At 41.8% G+C, this 23719-nt stretch overlaps 1 protein-coding gene across 1 annotated transcript in view; it reads left to right on the top strand.

Annotated features, from left to right (window-relative positions):
- The window catches only part of LOC141127496 (inactive dipeptidyl peptidase 10-like), a 303439-nt gene that overhangs the window by 145371 nt on the left and 134349 nt on the right, over window positions 1-23719 (top strand). The window contains exons 6-7 of the mRNA XM_073614008.1: window positions 14086-14138; window positions 17829-17910. Of these exons, the coding sequence (XP_073470109.1) occupies window positions 14086-14138; window positions 17829-17910 (135 nt within the window). The remainder of the gene's footprint in view (window positions 1-14085; window positions 14139-17828; window positions 17911-23719) is intronic.

Genomic DNA, 23719 nt, shown 5'->3' with positions numbered 1-23719 from the left:
GTAGGTATGGTGTTCTTTGGTTGCAACTCAGCATTCTCTCTCCTCCAAACAGGACGAGTTGTGTTTCTACCAAACAGTTCTACTTAGGTTTCATCTGGCCATATGACATTCTCCCAATCCTCTTCTGGATCATCCAAATGCTCTCTAGCAAACCTCAGACAGGCCCGGACATGTACTGGATTAAGCAGGGGGACACGTCTGGCACTGCAGGATCTGTGTCCCTGGCGGCGTAGTGTGTTACGGAGGGTAGCCTTTGTTACGTTGGTCCCAGCTCTCTGCAGGTCATTCACTAGGTCCCACCGTGTGGTTCTGGGATTTTTGCTCACCGTTCTTGTGATCATTTTGACCCCACGGGGTGAGATCTTGCGTGGAGCCCCAGATTGAGGGAGATTATCAGTGGTCTTATGTCTTCCATTTCCTAATTATTGCTCCCACAGTTGATTTCTTCACACCAAGCTGCTTGCCTATTGCAGATTCAGTCTTCCCAGAATGGTGCAGGTCTACAATTTTGTTTCTGGTGTCCTTCAACAGCTCTTTGGTTTTCACCATAGTGGAGTTTGGAGTGTGACTGTTTGAGGTTGTGGACAGGTGTCTTTTATACTGATAACAAGTTCAAACAGGTGCCATTAATACAGGTAATGAGTGGAGGACAGAGGACCTCTTAAAGAAGAAGATACAGGTCTGTGAGAGCCAGAAATCTTGCTTGTTTGTAGGTGACCAAATACTTATTTTCCACCATAATTTGCAAATAAATTCTTTCATAAATCAGACAATGTGATTGTCTGGATTTGTTTCCACATTTTGTCTCTCATAGTTGAGGTATACCTATGATGACAATTACAGACCTCTCTCATCTTTTTAAGGGGGAGAACTTGCACAATTGGCGGCTGACTAAATACTTTTTTGCCCCACTGTATAAAGTACATGATGTGGGTTAACAAACCCTTTAAGATCATAAGGGGGGGTTGAATTGAGATAGTGATTTTTTAACAATTGATCGTGCAACTCTAGTTCAAGCTTGAGCTTCTTCAAGCTTTTTTGGACCTTTTTTTTCAGATGTTTTCAGGCTTGAGAATTTTTGTTTTAGCCAGTGAAAAGCTGGGAGGGAGAAGCAAGAAATTGCAAGAAAAATGTACATTATGTACAATATGTTTTCAGGCACTCCCACTGAATTTTTAAAAAAATACACAACTCTTTTCCAAAAAACCTCATGTACATTTTCAAGCTTTGTGCGACATGCTTAAAGTGACCTGATGCTCAGGACATCAGAGGATACAACGAGAATCCTCACAATGAGTGGTGTAGTGCTTATGGAAAAGTGATATAAATCACTTAGGTGTGAACTGAGCCTAAAGGTCTCCATCAAGAAGATGCATTGCATCTGAAACAACTGCTGGTGGCACTATGATTCACAAGCAGGATTGGCACAGTTTCAGTGTCCACCATCAGGTGTGTCCCAACAGTCAGCAGAGCTTAGTGGTTATTTGACCCCTGTTGGCTCTTGGGAGGCTGTCTGATCTGGTCTGCCTTTCAGTTTATCAGGAGGACCTGATCAGAAGCTCCATGCAAGTTTATATGCAGGTGGGTGTAAATAGACATGCATCCGTTTATATATGCTCATCTCTGAGTCCCTCCAGGTCTGGAAATAAATGGAAATGGACTTCATCCTTTTCCAATTTTTCAAACCTAAACATAATTAATCTTAGGTAATTGGTTGTAAATTGCCTTTTTAAGTGGAGCTTAACACTGAACAGACACAGATGTCACAAAAGAGACATTCATCCCATTCTGCTTCAAAGTTATTTATTTCAGGTACTTATATATCACCGTCAATTTACACAGCACTTTACATACCGTATGTATTATACATTAATACATAATCATACATCAGTCACTGCCCTCGAATAGCTTACAATCTAAGGTCCATAACTCACATTTATACACATACTATGGCCAATTTAGACAGAAACCAATTAACCTACCAGCATGTCTCTGGAGTGTGGGAGGAAACCCACACAGGCACAGGGAGAACATGCAAATTCTGTGCAGGCAGTGCCATGGTTGGGATTTGAGCCAACAAACCCTAGTGCTCTCAGGTGGAAGTGCTAACCACTTAGCCTCTGTGCCACCTAAATCATTAGGGGATCTGTTCACAGCTAGAGAGCTTATGTTTTATATTTTCTCTGTATGATAAAACTGACTATTGCGAGATCTTGGAGGACAGCATCAGTAAATTTGCTAAAAAAAAGATGTTCCGGATTGTTAGAAATTAAAAAAATATTCTGGCACCCACACATGTCACACATAATATATGCTGATAGATGTTATACCAGCCTTCAGTTGGCACAAACACCCCACAAAGATAATCTCTCTCTTCTCCCTCTCTTAATTTGCTGCAAATAACACCAGCAAGTATCAGAAATTGATTTATGTAATATACTGTGTACATACCAAAAAAGCAAACTTTCTAGTGCGTACTATTTATCTTTTATATTATCTTATAATGGAGTGATACATTGCAGCTGTACAAATAATACAAACACAGCATGTTTCCATTACCTTTGCTGCATAAAATGAATCAAATCATTGCAATTCAGAAACATCTTGGTAAGCTATTTTAAAGCAATATCAAATGATATATGTAATAATATTTTCTGTTCAAACAGGAATAAAAAAATCCCTAAACCACATTTAAAGAGACAATGTTGTAATGATAATGAGGCCTGAAACCCCCAACAACTGAGTTTTGAACAGTACATTACCCTAAGCATTTAACACTATTTTTAGTTCAAAGTTTTGTCTCATTACAACCAGCCCCAGCCAGTTACTCCCAAGCAAAACACAATCAATGTGAATACACAAAAAAACCTGGAAAAAAGATACTTTTTAATTAGCCTATCATAAATTTCATTAGTAGGACATAAACTGAATCTAATGCAGGTTGTAACTACTTTACCTGGCACTTGTGAGAATAAACATTGTGAAATCTGGTATTACATAAAGGGCTGTATTTGATCATCATAAAGCCTTTTAGCTGTTCCGCACTTGGGATCTAGCAGATTTTAACCTAGAAATGCTCTTTCAGCTCTCAAACCTATACATAATTTATAAATCTTGTGTGATAAAGCTAAATTAATAACAAGAATAAATCCATATTTATAAGAAAAGACTGGTTAAATAGATACCAAGCACCTCTGTCTTGTGAGGTGCAGAAGGCTAATTGTGTCCTTTACATCTTCTTAGGAAAGCAAATGTTAAAGGTATGTCATGTGTGGTCTTGTTGAAAAGGTAATTTCACATTCTACAATAACATTTGTGTTATTAGAACATAGATTGTACTATGTGATTATGAAGAAATATTGGTATAGTTAGAAAAAAAGGAGGGTTTGCTGATTACCATGCAACACTCCCACCCCTCAGACCCTTTGAGTGGTTATACCATTTCTGCAAACGCCCTCCTCAGGGGCCACAAAAAGTTGGTGCATCTGCAGATTGGAAGCTCTGCATATCCATCGAAATTATGCACTCATGCTGAAAATCATTCTGAGGGCCAGTTATTCTGATACTTTATTCTACATTGAATTGGACTTTGGAACCCTAATAAGTAATTTTTCATTCTTAAACCTATTTTATTTGTTATTGCTAACATTGTCTCTTTTGTGTATTAAGCGCAGAGGTGATGGTTGACACTCACACCCCAGATGATGTCTATTCAGATGAAACATGTTGGGTCGAGTTCTGCCATCACTACTGCGCCATTTTATGTTCGATAAGCCTTTGATCTCTTCTTCAAATGTGAGTGTTCAATTTTATTACTTTTTTAAATAAATATTCCTCCAAACGATATCACATTATGTGGAACTTTGTTTAATTTCTTGGTTTCTACGTGTGGATATGAGAAACTTCCTTGGTCGTCTCTTCGTCTGAAATCTAATTGCCCATTTGTGAGAATAACTTGCTGACCAGTGCCGTTCATAAATTCTAATGTGATCCTGGCTATCTGGATTGCTGAGAGTTTTATATCACATATAGTATTCATCACTACAAGCCTGGTTGACTTAGGTGGTATATGCCTCTCTAAGTCCACTAGTTCCGGTAAGCCTTTACGCAATTGGTGCCGGTTCCCTCACAAGTTTCCCTTTACTCCTTTTTCAACATGTCTATTTTTGAGGATTTTTTAGGAATTACTTGAAAATGTATAAACTATTGCTCCATTTTTTTGATGCCAATCATTATTCACGTGGTGGACTTTATATATATATTTTCATTTTTTGTCAGTTCATTGATGTTTGATATTTATTATTTCACTTGGTGGATTTTATGTCACAATTTGTCAGTATTGTTGATATTTAATATCACTGTTTAATTTTAAGCGCTGCATTGTTCTATTTTTCTCTTTTGTGTATTACCTTTTTCTGTAATTATTTAGTTTTGTCCTTTTTTAATTATTATTAAACAATGTTTTAAAATCATTAAACCTTAGCTCTAATGCACTAAATCAGAACATAAAGAATTTAACGTCTGTTATATCCCTATCTGGTGTGACAGCGGGTATTGCAGACATTATTTAAAAGTCAGAATTGTTACAGCACTTACTGTGAATGGTGTGGGCTTCCGTTAAACAGCTCTTGTGTGTGTAATGGGTTAACTACAGAGTTAACCAACAACAGTGTTAATCGCTTTCAGTTTGCTGACACTTAGATTGTTGTGGTGCAAGCTGGAAAATCTATGTGTAGGGTGAGGCTGAAGGTGCCATTGTCACACCTGTCTCAATACTATAACTACTTGCCATAAGATTAAACTGTATGTCAAATAAACTTGTTTCATGCATTTATTTTCTCTGTGATTATTGCTGATTTTCTGTTTCAATCCTTTTTATTAAGTTTTTCTTTCCAAAATATAAAAGAAATACAAAATATAGCAACACCAGTAAATTGCTAAGGTAACATACACAGCAGTATTGGTATACAAAAGGCAATAAGGAACAAAGTTGAACTGCTCGATAGTTCGATTAAAGGTCCAGGTAGTTATTGTGGGCCGACTTACAGCAATTTCATGAAGTGAAAGACCCTGATTGGAAGGAAAACAGTGTCTTTGCAAGTAGGAAACTTAAAAGCCCTTAAAACCTAGGGCATCATAAAAGCTGAACATGAATGAAAACTCTATACAACAACAATACTTTCTTTTACAAAAGGTTTATTAATAATACAACGTATCAGGACAGCCGTGAGATGGTTACAGCTTGCAGTAAATAAACATGAGGTCAAAAACAAAGAGAAATAATAGTAAAAAGGGAGAACATAAACAGTGGCATTACACAGGTTGCAAATATAATGACCCAGGTAGCAAAGAGAGTAAGGGGAAGTCCAAAAGCAACCTTTCGAGGTATCATGGAAGTCATAGCATACATACCTGCAAACATAAATGTCCAATTATAGAATCTGGCATATCTGAACGAAGGAATGCATGGTCTAGAGCAGGGGTCCTCAAACTTTTTAGACAGGGGGCCAGTTCACGGTCCCTCAGACTGTTGGGGGGCCGCACTATAGTTTAAAAAAATATGAACTAATTCCTAAATTCCTATGCACACATCTTTTTTGTAGTGCAAAAGAATAAAAGAATGAATTATAAATAATAATATATATAGGGGATGGACAGGGGGACAGAGGGATGGACAGGGGGACAGTGGGATGGACAGAGGGGTGGACAGGGGGACAGGGGGGGCAGTGGGGTGGACAGGGGGACAGTGGGATGGACAGGGGGACAGTGGGATGGACAGAGGGGGGGACAGAGGGGTGGACAGGGGGACAGAGGGGTGGACAGGGGGACAGTGGGATGGACAGAGGGATGGACAGGGGGACAGAGGGATGGACAGAGGGGTGGACAGGGGGACAGTGGGGTGGACAGAGGGGTGGACAGGGGGACAGAGGGGATGGACAGGGGGACAGAGGGGGGGACAGAGGGATGGACAGGGGGACAGAGGGATGGACAGGGGGACAGTGGGATGGACAGGGGGACAGAGGGGTGGACAGGGGGACAGTGGGATGGACAGGGGGTGGACAGGGGGACAGTGGGGTGGACAGGGGGGGGGGACAGGGGGACAGAGGGATTGACAGGGGGACAGAGGGATTTACAGGGGGACAGAGGGATTGACAGGGGGACAGAGGGGTGGACAGTGGGGTGGACAGGGGGACAGTGGGGAGGACAGGGGGACAGAGGGGTGGACAGGGGGACAGAGGGATGGACAGGGGGACAGAGGGGTGGACAGGGGGACAGAGGGAGGGACAGAGGGATGGACAGGGGGACAGAGGGATGGACAGGGGGATGGACAGGGGGACAGTGGGATGGACAGAGGGGTGGACAGGGGGACAGTGGGGTGGACAGGGGGACAGAGGGGTGGACAGGGGGACAGTGGGGTGGACAGGGGGACAGTGGGGTGGACAGGGGGACAGTGGGATGGACAGAGGGGTGGACAGGGGGACAGTGGGGTGGACAGGGGGACAGTGGGGTGGACAGGGGGACAGAGGGGTGGACAGGGGGACAGTGGGGTGGACAGGGGGACAGAGGGGTGGACAGGGGGACAGTGGGGTGGACAGGGGGACAGTGGGGTGGACAGGGGGACAGAGGGGTGGACAGGGGGACAGTGGGGTGGACAGGGGGACAGAGGGGTGCACAGGGGGACAGTGGGGTGGACAGGGGGACAGAGGGGTGCACAGGGGGACAGTGGGGTGGACAGGGGGACAGTAGGGTGGACAGGGGGACAGAGGGGTGCACAGGGGGACAGTGGGGTGGACAGGGGGTCAGAGGGGTGGACAGGGGGACAGAGGGGTGGACAGGGGGACAGAGGGGTGCACAGGGGGACAGTGGGGTGGACAGGGGGACAGAGGGGTGCACAGGGGGACAGTGGGGTGGACAGGGGGATAGAGGGGTGGACAGGGGGACAGAGGGGTGGACAGGGGGACAGTGGGGTGGACAGGGGGACAGAGGGGTGGACAGGGGGACAGTGGGGTGGACAGGGGGACAGAGGGGTGCACAGGGGGACAGTGGGGTGGACAGGGGGACAGTGGGGTGGACAGGGGGACAGAGGGGTGCACAGGGGGACAGTGGGGTGGACAGGGGGACAGTGGGGTGGACAGGGGGACAGAGGGGTGCACAGGGGGACAGTGGGGTGGACAGGGGGACAGTGGGGTGGACAGGGGGACAGAGGGGTGCACAGGGGGACAGTGGGGTGGACAGGGGGACAGAGGGGTGGACAGGGGGACAGAGGGGTGGACAGGGGGACAGTGGGGTGGACAGGGGGACAGAGGGGTGGACAGGGGGACAGTGGGGTGGACAGGGGGACAGAGGGGGGGACAGTGGCACAGTGGGGTCCTCACTTGTTAGTAGGCTGTTGCCTGAATCCTCCGCTCTCGCTGTCACTCTTCGAGCCTCCTGTCTCCGTGCAGGACTGTGCTGGAAACTACACTTCCCAGCATGCAGCGCGGCACACGGAGCCCTCCATTACTGGGGTGGGGGAGGCGGAGGCGGCTTGAGCGGAGCGGATATGCTCCCTGCCGAAGACGAGCCGACCTGGCCCCGGCCCGAGCCTGGATTGTCGGGAATCCGGCCCTGGGTGGATTGGGCCGGATAAATGTCTTCGGCGGGCCGCATGTGGCCCGCGGGCCGTAGTTTGAGGACCCCTGGTCTAGAGTCTCCCTATTGGAGAGGATAGAACATAAAAATAAAAGAAAAAAAATTAGGTATAATATAAAAAGCAATATTATCAAAATAACCATCCTGACCAGGACAATACCTGGTGGCCTGATAACCTTATTAATTTAATGCATATTGAGCGCAAAAGAAAAAGGAAAAGGGGAAGAGAAGAAACCTGAAAGAAGGATAAAAGACCATAAAGGAAAGGAAGAAGAGTCCACGGGGTATGCGTCAAAGGAGCGTTAAATTGAGAGAAGCTTACTGTCGAACCGGGAGGGCTCAACAACAATACTTTCATCCTATATCCAGTACCCTCCCAGGGCCAGGTCTAGGCATCTGTTCGACCATGTATTTAGGTCCAAAGACCCCTCTATTAACACCAGGAGGGCCATATACATATAAAAAGAAATTCAGGAATCAAAGAAAAGAGAAGTACTAAGGGAGTATAGTAGGAGTAATAGTAGGTCTAAAAAGAAGAGAAGGAAAGGGAAGAAAGTGGTCCCTCCCAGAACTAGCTGGGGGTCAACTCCGTGTGTCCGGTACCTGCAAATAACTAAGCCAGGGGACCAATTTTTTTCAAAGCATGATTGCTTGTCCTGTAAGACGATTATTGATGATTATATGATATGCAACAGGCCTAAGACTGCTGGGCACCACCATCTTGGATGTGACTGCAACAGCCCTAGGTAGATTCAGTCTCTCAAATGAAACTTTGTAGTATTACCTTGCTATAATATATTTGAATTTGAGTCTTACAGAACAACCACTTATTTATCTGATGACAGGGCAGAGATTAATAGTTGGAGCTCTATCACAGCAGAGCACTAAATGATGCCAGCAGTGACCCCCCGCCCCCAAACTCTGCTTTTTTACATATTTGAGCATTAACTACTCTATTCCAACTGGCACTTCTGTTTAATTGCTTTATGACTACACAGATAATATATTGCTGATCTTGCCTAACAAAAATCCTAAAGTTTGCTAACATGCATTGAGCTCAGTGCAGGCGCCCACACAGCAGCAGGGGGAGGTGGCAGGGGCCAGCACATACCGTATTTGGCACTTCCAGGAATTGGTCAGATTCCTTCCAAATATTCACAGGTCACAACATTCACTTTTTTTTTTTTTTATTTGGGAAACAGGCAAGCAAGTGCTTATTATTATTACTACTACTACTGCAAGGTTTTCATTTAATAAGTGAGGTCTGGTGTCAGGGTCTCTTTAAGTGCAATAAAAAGTGAATGGATACTTTTTCTGCTAGCTTTCACTTTGACAAATGAATAGCCAGACACAAACCAATAACTAGACTTTCTCCTTTCACAATTTCATGTATAACCACGGATGACTGATTTTCCATGAGAGCAGATTGTAGATATGGCAGTATGATCACATTTTGTTCTTCGTCGTTGGAGTGTATCTCCTCCCGTTAATTTAATTTCTCGTCACACTATGTATTGGAGGTTCACTGTGTTTTTGTAGCTTTAGCATCAACATACACTAAACCATCCATATAATTTAATTAAAGCCTTTTTAGCGCTTGTAAAACTCATGAAATATAAATGAGGCTTTTATGTTCTTGTGGGAAATGATCAGAAAAATCAGACCATACAGAGACTCCATCTCTATGAGGTTGGTTAAAATGGGAATTGCTTCATACAGTCATTAAAGCATAGACTGTAGACTAAGGCATCATATAGGGATGCTTTGCTTATCACTAGCGGCAAAGTTTATCCGGCATGTAGGGATCAGCGGGCAGCAAGCCTGTTGAATGCTTCACACTGAAGCAGATGGGGAAGTTCCGCATATGCCATGCAATCGTGTTTACTGCACATGGTTGCAGCGTGTTTGTCAGCAAAAATGTGGTTAAAATAAGCGGTGAGGAGGCACCTCATTGCTTTATCACCACCTGTCAGTAGCCTCTGGAGCACAATCCAAATGCAGATCAGGCTAAAGAGGAAAGGTAGATTTAGACTTGAAGCTTGAAGCCCCAAAATGCCGGAAGAGAAAAAAAACAATTATTCTCAATGGAGTTGGTTCACGTCTCCACTCCAAGTCACCTGAAGCCAAATGCCTGAAGCTCAAAAAAGTTCTGGAGCTGTTTTTGTAGCTTAAATAGTTTTTGGCACATTTTTATCCCCAAAGAAATTAATGGAAACGCGTTTTTGCGTTATTTTCAGCTCAAATGCAAAGATTTTTTAAATGAATAGTAATAATATATGAATAAATAAATGTCAAATACACAAACAGAAAATAAATTAATAATATGTAATAATAAATGTAATATGTAATAATAAATAACTCATAATAACCCCTAACCTTAAAAAAAATAATTAAATAAATTATTATTATTAATAATAATAAACACCCAAACTGAACAAAAAAATTATAATAATAAATTATTATTATTATTATTAATAATAATAATAATAATAGTTAAGAATTTATTCATTTTGTGTTAGGGTTATTGTGTTTATTATTATTATTTTATGTTTTTTAGGGTTAGGGGTTAAGGTTAGGGATTAATTATTTATCAATTATTACATAGTATTAATTTATTTTATTCATTTATTTATTTATTATTATTATTTTTATTTGTGTATTTATTTTACATTTATTCATTTTATTATTATTAGTAGTAGTAGTAGTAGTAAAAAAATAATTAAAAAACAAAAACCCGTAGTGGTGGACTTTTAAGGCATGTACAAGGTAAAAGAGTATTTTGAATACAAAATATTGTTTATTAATTATATAGTATAAAACATGTAGCATAAGGAATGTGTTTACAACATTGTCACCAGTGTACATACATTAGTATACAGTACTCTTGCACCCAACGCGTTTCGGAGTACACGTATCTCCTTTCTCAGGGATGAGTATTTAGCAAGAGAAGTTTGTATTTGGGTGAGTTACTGAGTTAACATTCCATAGTATTGTTGTTAAAAACAACAGGAATTAGGACAGGTGTGCCAGGCAGATTCTTGGCTTCAAACGCTCTTAGTGTAATTGTTTTATAGGATGTTTTACATGCCAGATCAAAAAAAAGAGTATTTTAAAAGATAGTAGTAAGAGAAGGGATTGTAGTAAAAAAGCCCAAAACTCTCTTAACCCCCCAGCATAAGCAGGGTATGACCTGAAGATTCACATGGGGCCAAATGGCAGGTACTGAGAATGGCAGTTGAGGAGTCAACAAATAGATAATGATTGTGATATATAGTAGCTGATCATGGCTTTATAACAGAGAGCTTGAAAAATCCTGACAGCCCGTCTCGGCATCCAGCAGTGCAGTGGATGATTATGCTACATGTTTTATACTATATAATTAATAAACTATTTTTTGTATTCAAAATACTCTTTTACCTTGTACGTGCCTTAAAAGTCCACCACTAGGGGCTTTTGTTTTTTAGTTTCAAATACTGGATGTGGCACTAAAAAATGCACAAAATACACAAATTTCCCATAAATAAAATAATAATAACCCCTAACCCTAACCCCAACCCCTAATCCTAATGCTAACCTAACCTTAACTCTAACGCCTTACCCTAACTAAAAAAAAAATAAAAAATAAAAATTAATAATAGTAATAATAAAAAATAAATTAAAAAAAACTAGCAACAAATGATGCAACAGATGATAGTTTTTTGTATTGGCTAATAAAAAAATGCCAAAGCTCAAAAACGCTGTATAAAACACACAAAGACGCCGGAAAAACACTGAAAGACGCTACACTGAGATGAGCATGCAGCCTTAGGGTGAGGTTAGGCAAGCTTTCAGCAGTTAATTTACAATTTATGTCTGTGTTGTGTCTTTTGATTTGACTTTTGTCACAACTTAATTTATGATTGTTCATACCACAAAGACTATCACTTTATTCTATGACTGTGTAAAGATTATGCTGTACAGATACCAATGGTAGGCAAGAGCTGTTATGTAGAAAATAAAGACATATCTAAACCTAAGAACAAAAAAATGTAACAGGTGTGTTGATTTATTGTGTTTGGGCTCCTTTTTAAATAAATGGCACATGCATAGTGAAACACAGGGAACGAGTGTTATCATAATAGGAGTGAAGTGGGCTTTAAGCTTCAAAAACAAACAAAACACTCAAAAGTAAGAGTCCAGCTTAATCCTCAATATAGTTGAATGAATGTTTTGAATATTTCTGTTTCTCAGAAACAGTTTCTCCTTGTGTTCAAATAGTTGCTAATTGCTACCATCGCATCCCCAGTGTTGGAGGCAGTCAAATAAGGCCCCTTTCACACATGCGGACCGTATGTCCGTATTTCATCCATCCGTTTTGAAATACGGACATACATGCATCCCTATGGGATAGCGGGTGTCAGCGGATGTACATCCGCTGACACCCGATGTTGTCCCGCTCCGCTCTCGTCCGATTCTGCGGACGGAAGAAAATCCTATTTTTCTATCCGTCTGCAGAGCGGATCGGATGAACACGGACAGACAGTTCGTGTTCCTCCGATCCCCCATAGGGGAGAGCGGAGATCTGACAGGTCGGTCCCTGCACAGTGTGCGGGTCCCGCCCTGTCATCTGCCGGCTCAGCTGGGGAAAGCGGGGCCTAATAGTTTATCCTCTACACTTTTTACCCACACTTCATCTTTCTCATATTATTTTGTTATTAAGACATTTTTGCTTTATTACTTATCTGCTGGTTGTCTGATTTGCTCTGAAATATTTGTCAGTTCAACTATAGGAGCTCTGTTCTGTAAGCTTATCTCTAACCATCTGTATTTCTGGGTGCTACTTATTACAAATGCCCTAAGCAACCAGTAAGGATTTGGCCCAGAGCTGGAAAGTATTTGGACCCAAACTAGAGTCATAATGGTCTCTGTGTCACATGAAGCCTTAAGCCTCGTACACACGATCGGATTTTCCAACGGGAATTGTGTGATGACAGGTTGTTGGAGGAAAATCGGACAATTGCTGCATGCTCGGAAGCAAGGATGAGCCAGAAGCAATCGGTCTTGTAAACTAGCGATTGTACTGGAGAATTAACATTCGTGACGTGGCAATTTATGAAATCTCAAAATGAAGCGCACATTCTCTTCTTCTTTAATTGGATAATAATGAAGCTGCTTTGCTGGTGATACTGATGAATTTATTGCAAACAAATCTTCAAAGGCTTTTTTTTTCTAGTGTTATCAAGAATAATATTATTATGTTTTTTTTTTTTTGGGCAAGTTACCACAACACCATTATCCTGTAGTTTTTAAGATCAAAGATACAACTATGTTGGTGTTCCTTGTTAATTTTACATTGTATTTTTTTAAATGTAACTGCCTACTCCCAAAATGTCATTTGAAGTAAAACACATAGCCAAGTAGTATTCTACACAATTTTTTTATTGTGCATTAAAAAAAAGAAAACAAATAAAATTAGACATGCTATCTGCCAATAAAACTTAACCAAAAAGTGCATTCTATGCATCCAAAAATATAGAAAATATAACAAATCAAATCATTATTCAACCAAAAATAAAATTAAAGCCTCATGTAAGTGTCCTGCTTCTTAATATAGGGGGTCAACAATGCCAAGAGTTGGTGACAGCAGGGGTCCGTCATCTGGAGATAATTCCGAAAATCATCCGGGTTATTCTCCTGGAGCTCCCGCAGTAAAGGCATATGACATAATTGGTCACGATTAATAAAGCAATCAATTTTTGGTCCAAGAACTCCTCCTCCTCCTGTTCCTGGACTGGACTTGGTTCAAAGCAAAAACTCCAAGGCAAATAATAAATAACACGTTATCTCCTCCGATTCCGCAACATGTCTGATTGACGAACGACCGTTCAAAAACGAACTGAAAAGCACGAAATGAAAAGCGCAAACTGAAAAGCGCTAAATGAAAAGCACTAAATGAAAAGTGTGAATCAACACTCACCAAACTTCTACTAACACAAAATTAGCAGAAGGAACCCAAAGGGTGGTGCTAAAGAGCGGAAAAACCACGTAGTGCGTCAGTACGTTCGTGTTTGTTGGCCGACAATTCCTTGCTGTTTGTATGGAAGACAAAATCCAGGCACACACCTTCGGACAAAAGTCTGAGGTTTTGTCTGCGGAAAATCCGATTGTGTGTATGAGGCTTAAGTTTGCATTGTGGAAAACAAGGAATGCCGCATTGTCCATCACTACTTTGTTTAATGCTCTTCATATAATAAGATGTCGTTAAAGAATTTTAATATTTCATTTTTTTTATTTGTTTGCTTTTTTATTTGTTTGTTTGCAAATTTCACGTTGTGAAAATTGTGTCCATATTGGCAACACAATAAAAACTGAATGTTAATTTGTGCAAAAAAAAGTAATTTTGCTACGTCCTCGTGAACGAGGTATTGTGCATAGGTGGAATATTATTTTTACTATTATTTCATCCTACTACAGGTTGCTGGGGTGTCCCTCATCGCTTCCTACAGCTTATACAACATAAGGAACAGGTAGAAAAATATTCCAGTTTTATATATAAATGCAATATATCATTCATAATTAAAGCCAATCTTTCATCATCTTCTCTTTGACAAATACGTATAAAAAATATTTAGTCCATTTGTCGTGAGTGTGTGTGTATGTATGTACATACACATGGAGATAATTGTCAATCTGCTGAAGGCTTTGAAGGACAGTTCACACCACATACAAACCAGTGAGTTTTTTTCTGCATCAAAAAACGCATGGCTAGTAGGTTATATGGTTTCCAATGGCATAATTCACACCAGTGCAGTCAGTTCCATGGCATTCCAGTTCCAGAAAAAAAGTAGTAAAACGCTTAAAAAACGCACCAGGATGCACTGGAACACATTATTAAAACCACACCAAAACCGCACTGGACCCCAACCAGTGAAATAAAATAAACAGGAAAAAAGCATCTGGAATACATCCAGAAACGCATTAAAAATGCACCAGAATGTGACAAAAACTCATTAAAAACGTGCATGCCAAAACGCATTAGAAATTGATCTGGAGTGTGTTTTTGTGGTGTGAACCAGCCCTTAAAGCATCACCTATGCAAAATGTTAGGTACCATAGTTTTTTTCTATTTTACATGTGCATGCAATTTTGAGTCTTGACATGTTTGGTATCTATCTTGTCAATGCAATCCCTTTTTTTTTTAAATGGGTATTTTGTTGTGTTTGTGTGTAATAAAATTCATCATAGTGTATTTTTTTTCCCTAAAAATATGCGTTCGATAGACACTTTTTTTATGGGGTCACTGCTTTCAGAAAATGTATAAATGTTTAGAAGTGGGGGTCTCAGAACATTTATAGCAAAAAAAATGCTGATTTTAACATGTCAAAACGTGTGAAAATGAAATAAATTGCCCTGGATGTAAAGTGGTTAATAGGGTGACCACCATATCATAATGCCCACATTTATTAATTTATTATGCCCATAATTCCACTTTAAGGGTACTGCTTGAACACAATTAATATTTCTATATGTTCTCTATAAAAAGTCTTTGCGGTTTGTGTTTCAATCATTTTTTTTTTATTTTTGTACATATAAAAACATTCCACATCAATTTAATTCAATTCAAAACCATATAAATACATATAAACATATACATAACATTCATAATAAACAAAACATATAACACAATCGACACAGACATGGACCTATCTCATAATATACTCCACCATGTCAGAAATATTTTATCATGTTAGAGGTATTCCATCATCCCCCGCTGTCTTTTCCCCCCTCAGCCACAAAAGGAGAGAGAAAAACAAAAAAACAACACCCCCTAATGTTTACCCTCACCCATTGCTTATAATATTTAATTCTCACAATAACGTCCTTCTTACATAAAAAACAAAACAAAAAAAATGAGTTTTCCAAACCCTTTTTATTAATTTATAGAGAGGAGAAATTCTTGATTTTTTCTTCCATCGAGAATTTCTCCAATAGAGTGTACATAGTTACTGTGTACCAACAGTGCCATATCCTACTCCCCTTATAATAGCATATAATTCTCTTAGTGACATTCCCTCTTATATAAGTAAAACGTGACTTATCCCATCCCTTTTTATTAATTTATGGGGAGGAAAAATTCTCAACTTTTTACCACCTGTTGGAAATTCCTCCCTAAAGGTGTCTATTCCTGTGAAGAGAGAAGAAAAAAAAAAAAAGGGGGCCACACCCCCTAATATTTCCCTCACCCATTGCCACCTCCATCTTACATAAAAAAACTGTGAGTTTTCAAACCCTTTTTATTAATTTATAAGGAGGAGAAATTCTCGATTTTTTACTTCCACCGAGAATTTCTCCACTAAAGCGTACATAGTTACTGTGTACCACCTGAAAAAAAAAAAAAAAAAAGGGGGGGCAGAGACAGGGAATGGTGGAGCACCTAATTACTTCCCATATAGTATAGTTCACATAAACCTGTTATGGTCTAAATTTCAAAAGGAATAAATATAAAAGAGAATTTCGCTAGGCGAAAAATTTGTGAATAAAAAAATTATAAAAACAAAATATCCGTGATAGAAGTCCTGCTGCTGAACACTATAACCTCGATATAAGACAAAAAGATGATAGACAATGCAGAGCTGGACATAAATCAATTATTGTACCAACCAATGATAATTACATCAAATCAAAACTAATATAATAATATAAGTGGCAATATACTAAAGGAGTGATGTGAGCAATCAAAATCATTAACCATCAATGTGAAGAATCAATTAGTACAAAATAAATGTTCATAACACCCCAATAAATCCCAAAGAATGTTCAGATAAAAAAGTCCAAAGAAAAATTCCAAAAAGGGTGTAGGATGAAGAAGAACATAAAATCCAAATCCAAAGATCCACTTTAAAGTGATGACCACCACCAAGAGAGAAAAATGGAGGCTTACCAAAAAGCCTGCGACCGCCCTTACTCAGGGGGGTCAGAACAGGCTTAGTAGATCACCGTTGATATCTTGCCAGGAATGGATCTGTAGTTCCCCAAACCTCCCTCCGCGATGGCTCGAATTAGTGGGTCCTACTCTAGTAATAGAATGGAATTTCCTTTGTCTCAACCATGGGAGCAGACCTCCTCTATGTGGGAGAACCGAAGAGGATTGGTCTAAATTCCAACCAACTCTCCCAAGTGCTTACAAATTTTATTTCTGGGTTGTTTTGCATATGTATTTCTTCTTCCATTGGAATGGAATGGAATGGAATGGAAAAGTCTTTACAATTTGAAGTCAGATCCACTAAGTTCACCTTTTCTGGAAAATAACCCATTCAGGCAAGGGGCCCCAATAGATATTAAAAGCTGTGCAGCTTTGTAAAATGTTCATTATTATATTCTTATGCTTGTAGGGCCTCAGGGGTAGGCAACCTGGGGCCCTCCAGCTGTTGTGGAACTACATTTCCCATGAGGCATTGCAAGGCTGGCTGTTACAATTACTTCCAGAGGCATGATGGGACTGCAACAGCTAGAGTGCTCAGGTTGCCTACCCCTGCTGTAGGCTATATGAGCCCCCCAGAAGCCTGGATACAGAAACTCCCAGTCACCATTCTCCACACCCTGCCTTGTTGCTAGGACGTGAAAACCACTGGACATTCACTCCCAGCATTACAGCAGTGAAAATCAATGGTTTTCATGTCCTAACAAGGTAGAACGTGGGGAATGCAGCAGTTTTTCACCCAGGCTTTCTGGCAGACCTAATTGACCTGCAGGTATAACAATATAATTAATGAACATTTTACAAATCTGCACGGATTTTTAATGCTTATTGGAGCCTCTTGACTATATAGACTATTTTATGGAAATAGGTAGACTTTTGTGGTAAACTTGGCCTTTAATGCTCGAGCAGATCACAGTCAGCCACCAGCTGTAATAGAATAACAGATAAATATCAGCAAAGAGATATCATTTATACGCTTCACTTATTTTCCACATTTATCAGCCAAGTTTATTGGTTCTGCAGATGGAACAAATTGCTGAATTGAGCATGTATTTCAGCAATATCTGATTTTTTTTTTATCATTGTTATAAATAATGGTGCAGACAAGATGCTCAGCGTAGACTGCATAGTTACTTCTAAAACAGAAAATGTTTTATGCTTCATGTGTATGTCCTATAAGACATGTAAAAGTACGTTTTAACATTTTGCATCATTTGGGCATCTTTGTTATATACAGGCATTTCTGGAATATCAGTCCACCTGGTAAAAATGAGACCATGCTTCAGTATGCTGGCTGGGGACCTAAAGGGAGTCAGCTGGTAGGTTTGGAACATACTGTATAAGCACCTATTTATAAAGTGAATGAGACTTTCACTAAACATTCACTGGTGGTAAATAAATCAGTTATTGTCATTTAAAACACATGCATCAGGAAGATTCACTGCAGTGAATGTTTGGTGAATGGCAGATGTTCTGCTTTATAAACATACTAAAATGATGTGTTGTGATGTCACATCCAGTCTATGCATGCATGTATTTAGTACAGTCTTTATCAGCAATGTCTGCTACATCTGCCTGACTGGTAAGACCCAACCTCTGCAACAACAACACTGAAGAAATGACACTTTGCTGCAATGTAAAGTATTGAGTGTATAGCTTATATAACACTGGCAACAAAAGTGAGTACACCCCTAAGTGAAAATGTCCAAATTGGGCCCAAAGTGTCAATATTTTGTGTGATCACCGTTATTTTCCAGACAGATGCTCAATAGGGTTTAGGTCTGGAGACATGCTTGGCCAGTCCATCACCTTTATCCTTAGCTTCTTTAGCAAGTCAGTGGTCATCTTGGAGGTGTGTTTGGGGTTGTTATCAAGTTGGAATACTGTGACCCAGTCTCCGAAGAGAAGGAATCATGCTTTGCTTCAGTATGTTACAGTACATGTTGACATTCATGAATCCCTCAATGAACTGTAGCTCCCCAGTGCCGGCAGCACTCATGCAGCCCCAGACCATGACACTCACACCACCATGCTTGACTGTAGACAAGGCACACTTGTCTTTGTACTCCTCACCTGGTTGCTGCCACACATGCTTCACACCATCTGAACCAAATAAGTTTATCTTGGTCTCATCAGACCGCAGGTCATGGTTCCAGTATTCCATGTCCTTAGTCTGCTGTCTTCAGCAAACTGTTCTTTCAGACTTTCTTGCGCATCATCTTTAGAAGAGGCTTCCTTCTGGGACGACAGCCATGCAGAAAAATTTGATGCAGTGTGCGGCATATGGTCTGAGCACTGACAGGCTGACCCCACACCCCCTCAACCTCTGAAGCAATGCTGGCAGCACTCATATGTCTATTTCCCAAAGACAACCGCTGGATATGACTCTGAGCATGTGCATCTTTAGAAGAGGCTTCCTTCTGGGACGACAGCCATGCAGAAAAATTTGATGCAGTGTGCGGCATATGGTCTGAGCACTGACAGGCTGACCCCACACCCCCTCAACCTCTGCAGCAATGCTGGCAGCACTCATATGTCTATTTCCCAAAGACAACCTCTGGATATGACTCTGAGCATGTGCACTCAACCTCTTTGGTCAACCATGGCGAGGCCTGTTCTGAGTGGAACCTGTCAAACCCCTATATGGTCTTGCCCACCGTGCTGCAGCTCAGTTTCAAGGTCTTGGCAATCTTCTTATAGCCCAGGCCATATTTATGTAGAGCAAAAATTATTTTTTCAGATCCTCAGAGAGTTCTTTGCCATGAGGTGCCATGTTGAACTTCCAGTGACCAATATGAGAGAGTGAGAGCGAAAATACCAAATTTAACACACCTGATCCCAAGTCACACCTGAGTCCTTGTAACGCTAACGAGTCACATGACACCGGGGAAGCTAAATGGCTAATTGGGCCCAATTTGGACATTTTCACTTAGGGGTGTACTTACTTTTGTTGCCAGCGGTTTAGACATGAATGGCTGTGTGTTGAGTTATTTTGAGGGGACAGCAAATTTACACTGTTATACAAGCTGTACACTCACTACTTTGTAGCAAAATGTCATATCTTCAGTGTTGTCACATGAAAAGATATAATTAAATATTTACAAAAAATGTGAGGATGTACTCACTTTTGTGAGATACTGTATATTGTATATTATCTCATGTTGTTGTGTACTCTTTGCTGGGTCATTTGGGGTGTAGATGTATTCCATTGTTCTATTGTGTCTGCCTTAGGTTTTATGGGATGTGTAAGTGCGTTTGCTGTGAGGAGGGGAGGGGTTCCTCCAACAGCTCTCCCTGCTGATTGGACAGTCTACCCTGCCCAGAATGCAAAGGGAGGGGGGGATAGTCCCGGGTATTACCTGTGTACCTGTGCTTCAATAAACAGTTCATGTTGAGCAATCAAACGAGTCCTACCTTGTTCTGGTTGTAATATGTGGTTAATATCTATATTCAGACTGGAGAAAGTGGTATATGACAAAAGCACTCAAGCAGAGTGTGGGACTTTTCGTTACATTGGTGGCAAGCAGTGGGAACGCTTCCTGCAGTCTGGGACACCCAAACCTCCACCTGGATCCAAGATCAGGACAGCAGACTTTGGTCACCCCAGCGAAGATATGGATCTGGCATCAGAGTTCCAGGGGCTGCTGTGGATCGTCCTTTCAGCATACTCCAGGACTGTATCTGCGAATTAATACCTGGAGCTCAGGCAGCAGATTCTAGTAGGACTCTGGATTGGAGCCCTCCAGGTCACTGGTATGCAACATGGCAAGTGCTTTCCAACCCCAGAGCAACGGGCCAGTGACCAGTGGGTGTTGCGGATGGCATTCCTGGGAGAGCGTCCCAGGAGCAATGGGTGACTAAGTTGGACAGGCTGGCAGGGCCAGTGCTACCACTAGGCAAACTAGGCAGCCACCTAGGGCGCACCACTGCCTAGGGTGCCCAGCCACAGGTGTTCCTATTCTCTTCTCTCTGCAGCAAGCAACTAAGTCTCAGCATCAGCAGGCAATGGAGGACTGTGTTTGTGTCCCAACTTTCGAATGAATGGAAGCAAGCAAACATTCATTGATGGGCACTGGTAGGCTGCATTTGATGGTCGCTGGTGGGCTGCATTTGATGGGCGCTGGTGGGACTGCATTTGATGTGCGCTGGTGAGGCTGCATTTGATGGGCGTTGGTGAGTTGCATTTGATGAGTGCTTTATTAAAAAGGTGGGGTATACGTGAGCATGGTAAAGGGGGGTGGAGCTAAAAGGGGGCGGCAAAATTAGGTTTCATCAAGAGTGGCAATAATCCTTGTACCAGCCCTGCAGGCTGGTCCAGCAGGAGATAAAGCTGGACAATCGGTATTGGGCTCTACAATGGCACGCAGAGCAGGGATATTTAGGGGAGACAACAAAATGCTCTCCGGAGGGATATGACTTTGGCGGCCCTGGATTGCTATGGGAGAGCCTTACAATTCGTTTTGTGTTTGGCGATGAAGGGGAACCTACTAATGAGGACCTGCGAGAATACAGAGAGGCTATACTCAGTCTTGCAGGGTTCTCAGAGCTTAAACCTGATCTGGACTATTTGCTAAGTAAGAAACAGTATCTGGAAAGGGCATACAGGAACCTGCTAGAACATTTTCAGCAGCATGCCAGAGAATCGGCAGTGGAAACTCTGGAGATTGCCATCTCCAAAGCTGAAGTGCTGACAACAGGGCAGAGCTCTGCTATCCTCTGCCCAGCACCAACAGCAGCTTCAGCCTCCCGGAGGGAAGAGACAGTCAGCCTTTCTCCCACAACACTGACAGGAACATGGGATTTCATGCCAGCAGCATCTGTGGAGTTACCAGAAACTTCTGCAGCTGAAGCGCTGACAGCTTTACAGAGGGTCCAAGACCTCTGCCCTACATTTGTGGCAGTTCCAGAGGCTCAGGGTGAGCAGGTGGTGGTCTTTCTTCCCCAGCAAAGATCCATGCACCTGGGAGACAGTACCAGAGACATGTCATCCCAGCAGCCAGATGAGGGTAAGGGTTGTGAAGCAGCCGGCTTCCCCTCCCAGCAGCAGATGGCACCCCAGAATGATGCCAGCAACCCAACAGAAGGGCTGGGAACAGGGTCAAGTGCTGCTGGCCTTTGCCCTCAACTAACAAAAGATGCGGTCTCCACCTGTATACCCCAGGGATGCTGGGCAGTCGGCCCAGATCTCCAACAGCATGATGAAGTGAGCCCAGCCACCCTGTTTTCTCTCCAGCGGCTGAAAAGACTTCAGGGAGAAGGGCCAGTCCACACTTCTCCCCAGTGGCGGGTATATTCTCTGAGTGAGGCAGAGGTTGGTTGGGTGAGTAATGCTACGTTTGGGACAATTTATTTGGGGTACTGTGTGGATACTGGCATTGGGGGACTGGAACTACTGACTAACTTCGGAGTCAACCCGTCTGGGGTCACCGCCTGTGTTAGTCTGCTGCCGAAAGGGGAGAGATGTGACGAGAGTCATTTTGGGCGGGGGGGCCCGTGGAACCGAGAATCCCTTGGGGAGGTTGGGAAACCCTTGTTTCAGCTCCCTATGCACCTCCTATGTCTAAGTCACCCTGTGTCTCAGGGTGCAATGCCAAGCTGCTGCTAACAAAGCAAACAGAATATTGGCATGAATTAAAAAGGGGATCAACTCCAGAGATAAAACGATAATTCTCCCGCTCTACAAGACTCTGGTCCGGCCGCACGTAGAGTATGCTGTCCATTTCTGGGCACCAGTCCTCAGGAAGGATGTACTGGAAATGGAGCGAGTATAGAGAAGGGCAACAAAGCTAATAAAGGGTCTGGAGGATATTAGTTGAGGAAAGGTTGCGAGCACTGAACTTATTCTCTCTGGATAAGAGACGCTTGAGAGGGGATATGATTTCAATTTATAAATACCATACTGGTGAACCCACAATAGGGATAAAACTTTTTTGCAGAAGAGAGTTTAAACAGACACGTGGCCACTCAAATTAAAAAGATTAAAATTAGAAGAAAAGAGGTTTAACCTTAAACCACGTAGAGGGTTCTTTACTGTAAGAGCGGCAAGGATGTGGAATTCCACAGGCGGTGGTCTCAGCGGGGAGCATCGATAGTTTCAAAAAACTATTAGATAAGCACCTGAACGACCGCAACATACAGGGATATACAATATATTGTAAGAACCCCTATCAGTGTTAAAGGGTTTGTCCCAACCCCCTAACTTCCACTTTTGCTGCACAGATTGGTTTGCTAAGGGAAGTTGAAAAATAACAGCAGGTTCAACTGGTATAAATCTAAGTTAAAGGGGGAACTTAGAAAAACAAAGACTGCATTATATATGTCATTTTTTATTTTGCCTTTAGTACCACTTTAACAGCAGCAAAGAGGAAAAAGAGGAAAAACATTTTTAACGGTAACCAAACCTGCCATTATCATTTGCCAAATCCTGAAACAATAAAGTTAGATTAAGATCAGCATGCCAGTAACATAATAAATAATTCAGCAATCAAATAATGAAATGTACTAACTAATGTACCAATCAAATGGCAACACCAGAGATCCACCAGTAGCAGAGAAACTTAGCCCTGGTTCACACCTATATGTTTTTTGGTGCTTTTTGCACTACAGTTCATTTAACATGGTTTCCTTTGGGACACGTTCACATCGATGCTTTTTTTCAGCTGCTGTGTTTTTGGAAAGAGTCAGGGACTTTTTTAAGCGCAAAACGGTGCTTTTTTTGGTTCAATAGACTTCAAAGGGGAAGCTGCAGAAAAGCAGTAGTAATGCGTTTTTGCTGCGATTTTGCCACAATTTGTGTTTTGCATTTTTAATCTGGCCAACAACAAAATGGTGTGAAAATACATGTGCAAAAATGAGAAACGCACCGCAAAAAGCACTGCAGAAACCAATCAAAAGCAAACTGCATAGGTGTGAGCCAGGGGCCCATTCTCACCAGGTGTTGGGTGGCTATTCCCACAGCAAGGCAAAATGCCTTGTCTCCTATGTGACCAGTTCACACCACTGTGTTGCAGTGGTGTGCGTGTGGTGTGCACTGAAAAAAGTACAGCAGGACGTGCTGTATTTTAGCACAATGCAGTGCCAGGCAATCCCGCATCATGCAGCGGCCAATTGAACTTAATGAAATGTCAC

The sequence above is a fragment of the Aquarana catesbeiana genome, linkage group LG02 (assembly GCF_042186555.1).
Source record: "Aquarana catesbeiana isolate 2022-GZ linkage group LG02, ASM4218655v1, whole genome shotgun sequence".
Taxonomy (NCBI): Eukaryota; Metazoa; Chordata; class Amphibia; order Anura; family Ranidae; genus Aquarana; species Aquarana catesbeiana.
The sequence above is the reverse complement of the archived record's forward strand: the minus strand, read 5'-3'. Positions and strand labels throughout refer to the sequence as shown.